The sequence below is a fragment of the Carassius auratus genome, chromosome 10 (genome assembly GCF_003368295.1).
Source record: "Carassius auratus strain Wakin chromosome 10, ASM336829v1, whole genome shotgun sequence".
In the NCBI taxonomy this organism is placed as follows: Eukaryota; Metazoa; Chordata; class Actinopteri; order Cypriniformes; family Cyprinidae; genus Carassius; species Carassius auratus.
In genome coordinates, this window is record NC_039252.1 from 11,282,955 (window position 1) to 11,288,023 (window position 5,069).

General features: G+C 37.7%; 1 protein-coding gene across 2 annotated transcripts; it reads right to left on the reverse strand.

The window, feature by feature from the left end:
* Nucleotides 1–1,582: 1,582 nt before the first annotated feature.
* On the reverse strand, nt 1,583–4,760 carry ugt5d1 (UDP glucuronosyltransferase 5 family, polypeptide D1). 2 transcript variants are annotated; one of them, XM_026273655.1, is made up of 3 exons: nt 4,744–4,760; nt 4,560–4,620; nt 1,583–3,190 (listed from the first exon to the last, which is right to left on the reverse strand). In XM_026273655.1, exon 3 carries the CDS (start codon nt 3,183–3,185, stop codon nt 1,587–1,589), a length of 1,599 nt encoding a protein of 532 aa, XP_026129440.1. In that variant the 5' UTR covers nt 3,186–3,190; nt 4,560–4,620; nt 4,744–4,760; the 3' UTR covers nt 1,583–1,586. The 2 variants fall into 2 exon arrangements, with proteins under 2 accessions (XP_026129440.1, XP_026129439.1); XM_026273654.1 differs by lacking the exons at nt 4,560–4,620; nt 4,744–4,760 and adding an exon at nt 3,384–3,484.
* Nucleotides 4,761–5,069: the final 309 nt, after the last annotated feature.

Here is a 5,069-nt window from a genome sequence, read left to right on the forward strand (position 1 = left end):
ATTGTAGGGTTGGAATCCGAGAATTGTTTCTTATTCAGAACTGTTTCTATCATACACTTTTCAGTGACTGACAATGAATCTGCAGTGTTTGTGAAATTCAATGACTTATTCTTTTTAGTAAATCATTAACATACATCGTGAACAACTTTCTGATTCCCAAACCACTGACTCTTATGAACCAGTTTTCTTTATTAAATAATAAACCCCACATCCTGAAAAGTGAAACCAAAACAGTTCGATTGCCCCCTGCTGGCTGGCTGCACTATAGGTCATAATCCACCCTCTTCAGGTAAACAGATGGGACTCGAGCCCAACTAAAATAAATAAATGACCACTTCAAATACATTTCCCCCAAAGCTATTTTCTCTAATTTTATGTAGTTCTTATAACGCTGATGTATGTCCAAGTGTTTGTTTTTCTAATTGGTTTGGTTTTAGTTACTTGATGCTGTAAAAATGGGGTCTGATATAATGATTGACAGCTTTGATTGACAGATAGCTTTGAGATCCTCAGGAGGAGATTAAAGCTCTACTTTAACCTATTAGTCTGCCATTTAGCTCCAAAATTAGTTGTTCTACAGTAAATTGTACAAATCAACAGAATCTGAGGGATTTTTGAAGTTTGTTCAGTTAAATTTGTGCTTCATAAGTGAATTAGTAAATAAAAGTGATTGCCTAGCTAGCTAAGACAACAAGCTTAGTGTTAGCCTTGCAGGGGGAAAAAACGGTTTCTGTAAGCTAGCAGTTTTTTATGAATTATATGTCGTGATCACTACTGTGCAGACTCTGGCTCCAAATGACATTATCAACATAAGATGGCAGCGGCCATCTTAGGAACATTTTTGCTTCACTTCATCTTTTTTTTTATATATATATCTATGACAGACAGCACGACCAGCGTAGTCCATTTCCCAAACAAATGACTCATGAGCCGGTACTTTTTAGGAAATCATAAACATACAGAGCGACCAATTTAGTCAAATTCTCAAATGAAAAGTTTTGAGCCGACTCTTTTAAGTGAATCACAAACATACAGCATTTCCAATTAAGTCGGATTCCAGAACAAATGACGCCAGTTCTTTTTAGTGAATCATAAAAATGCAGGGCGATCAGTGTAGTCTGATTCCAGAACAAATGAGTTTTGAGTAATTATTTTTAGGGATTTAAACACATACAGCATACAGTGAAGTTTCGTTACTAGTTGTTCATATAACAAGGTTGGGGGTTCGATTTCCCGGGAACACATGATAGGTAAAAATTGTTAGCCTGAATGCACTGTAAGTCGCTTTGGATAAAAGCGTCTGCTAAATGCATAAATATAACAACTTTTAGTTTAAAATTAACACATTAAGCAGTTTGTCAGTAATATTTTATAAATATTAATGTATTAAATATGTTTCCAAATTTTTTGTATTAGTTGTTGTTTAATTTATAATTAAAGCCAGTTATTAATAAAAAGAAAACACACCTTTTAAAAAAGAAAAGTATTTATTGTTGAAATTATCAAAGCATTTGAGTAAATTATTTACCTATTCCCCAGTTATTTTGTTTTTGCATGCAAATCTGAGCATAAAAATCTGGATAGCATCATTCATTTTTTATTTTTCGCTTACAGCATGTTTTATAACATACATATCGGATTATTGCAACCGCAGAAAACACAAACACAACAACAACAGTGAAGAGAACCAACAACACATCCACAGAATGGTATGAGTACCACGGCATCTTGTAGAACTCCGAGCGCAGGTGAGTCGCTCCTTTATTCCTCATCACAAACTCGATCCAGAAAACAGCCGAGTCCAAAGGCCTCATCGGCTGGTCCCTGTGAAGACTAGAGAGTCTCTGCATGTTCGTCCTGTAAGAGGTGTTACTGAGCAATTCCCGTAGGGCTTTTCCAAAATTATGACCGCTGAACTCTGACAACTTAAGTATCTTCCCCGCTCCTTTCTCCTGGATGCGTATTAAGTTGTCAAACTGGTCGAAGAACAAAGGGACGCCCAGGATCGGGACCCCGTGGTATATGGCTTCCTGCACTCCATTGGTTCCTCCGTGGGCTACAAACGCTTTGATCTTGGAATGTCCCAGGAGGTCGTTCTGTGGTATCCAGTCCACGATAAGGGTGTTGTTGCCCACAGTGGATGGCCGATCTCCAAGATGTCTCCAGATGACTTTCTGAGGTAAACTAGCAAAAGCGGCTGCAATACCGTTAGCCATGTCGGCAGGGATACTTTTAACAAGTGTTCCCAATGACATAATAATAAAGCCGTGGTCTCCTGAGCTCTGCACAAATGCTTCCAGATCTGCAGGAAGAGGCTTGGAGGGTTTGCATTGAAACCCACCCATGTAAACAACATTTGGCATGGTTGGTCTTGGGAACTCAAAGACAAAATCAGTCCTCATGAGCCAAATATCAGCAGCTTGAATGAGGCTAACAATGTCCGTTTGGTAATCCAAATACTTATCTATTAGCGCATCATAGTGTGGACCAACCACGAATCTGTCCTGGAAGAAAGTAAAGCTCTGAAATAAAACATTTTTAACCCTTTGGGTGAAACTCATTTTATCTGTATGGCCAGAGCCTGGTAAAGGTACATAAGACACTGGAGATGGTGCTATAGCAAAATGTCCTTCACCGGCTGTGATCCAGCGTACATTGAGAACAAGAGGGAGTTTTAGATAATGCGCTACAATCACCCCACCTGCTAATGCAGGATCGGTGAGAACCAGGTCGTACCGCTCATCCTGAAGTCTTTTCACAAGCATCTTATCCTCTAAAACAGCCGATACCATTTTACACATAATATAGTGTGCTTTTGATAACATGGAGAACAAATCAACCTGGAGCTTCAAGAATGACAGTCCAGAAGCATCGCCTCTTTCTATCTCTATCACTTTAGATAAATACTCATCAAAAAAGTTATCAGATTCGCTTATTTCATCTGCGATTGTGATGGAAGTGTAGAGAGGGGACTTTTCTGTGATGTACCAGCTGGATTTGGGTCGGATCACGGTGATGCTGTGGCCCCTGGAGTGCAGCTCTTCTATCAGGACCTTCATATTGACCCAGTGGCTTCCATCGACAGGGTACAGTAAAATTTTACCTCCGCTGCAGCTCAGAGTGAAAACAGAAAATGCCAAAAATAACCCAACAATGAAGTGTGCCTGGTTGGAAAGTGACTTCATTGTATCTGAGCAAAAAAAAAAAGAAAAATACAAATAAATATTAATATATAATATTTAATTATACCTCCTTTGCACTCACAAAAAATATTTTTTACACTGAAATCATCTGTACATGAATTTCATATACTGCTTTATACTACACTGAAATGATTAATGTACTAAACTAACACAACTAAATTGTTACTGACTGACTCTTACCTTAATTGTTCATGCATGAGTGAAAGACCAACTCTTGCTCATTCCAGAGCTCTATTCATCTGAACCACCAAGTTCAAACTCTGATTTACAAAGTCCACTTGAATTATTAACATTCAAATCAATAATTAACAGCCAGAAACTGCATATGGTTCAAGGTGTACTCACATATGTTTTTGTGACCCTTTTGGACTGTTGCATGTCATTTTGGTCCTATAACTTTGACCCATTGTAGACATGCATAAATATACACTACCACTATATATATATGTGTGTGTGTGTGTGTGTGTGTGTTAGGTTTATGTCCTATACTAAAAAGTAGTTTATGTAATTTTGCTACTTTTTTCTTTTGTCTTTTTTTAAGGATGTTTAGATATTTTGCTGGAATATCAGGCAACATTAAGTATGATTAAAGTCTATCTTTGGTATGATCCAATTATACAGATCTTTCCTTCATTAATATTATGTGTTAAATATGATTCATGATTTATTTTTTTCAGACAGCTAGGTTTGCCAGTGGTTGTTTTCTTAATTGTGTTTTGCCTTCAGGTGTCACCCAGCACTTAGGCTCTGGGGTTTTATGGGCTCTCACTGTCAGTGTGTATCAGCATATACTCAGATATACTATATAATATCAATGCATGCAGGGATCCAGACATACATATGCGTTACCTGACACAATGAATAATAGTAAGAAATAACTATAGTTCGTTAGAGAAGTGGCACGTGGGAGTTGCAATTGCTCGGGCGATGGAAGTTCAAGTCAAGCTCATTTAGGACCACCCTTTACAGTCTCTGTCATCAAAAAATGCCAAATGAAAACATTATATAAGAGTCGGGTGCAGTGTCAGCGCATACCTAATGCGGAATCAAATACACTTTTCTATGCATTATCTTCTAATAATTTAGCAGCCTGTCGTCAGTTGCTTAGCTTATATTACACCATCTTAAAACATTGCTCAGATGTTTTATTTTTAGACATTTGTCAGGTTTTTTCCTTAAAACTCTCGTTCTCAGGATTAATTTCTTAGGCATCTCATCTATTCTCTCTGTCGCTCATTCCAAAACGTCGTTTTAGGGCTCTGCGAGGCTTGAGCCATTGCAGTTATTAATGCAGTCTGAAGTTAAGAGAGAGAGCGAATAAAAAAACGAGAAAGAGAGATAGCTTGTGTAAATTACCTGCGTCTGTGCGTCGACAGCGTTCGGCGGCACCGCCTCTCTCGAAAGTGTGAGTGTTAACCTAAACAGGATACGGTATTAACACGTTAAGAAGTATAGTTACCACTTTTCTACAGAGAAAAGTCATGTAGCTTTTCAGTTGCTAAACTTTAATGCTAAAGACGCTGGGCAGCGCTGACATCACCTTTTGTGCGCGTGCGAGTGTGTTTCTGTAATGTAGTTACAGTATGTGTGTGGATTTGTACAGTGTGACACAGTGAGAGATGTGTCCATAGATAATAACATTTTCGTTGGAAATTTCGTTGGAAAAATAGTCCAACGACTATTTTTTTTCATTGTGACAATATGCCCCTTGTGTTCAAAAACTGTAGCCTATCTTTTTTCCTGAACAACAATAGTGCATTTGCTCAGTGTTTTTTATTTTTTTTTATTTTATTTTATTCTGAATTTGGCCTGTCATAAACTGACTGTAACTAATTTTGAAATCAAATATATATACTTCAAGTTTTT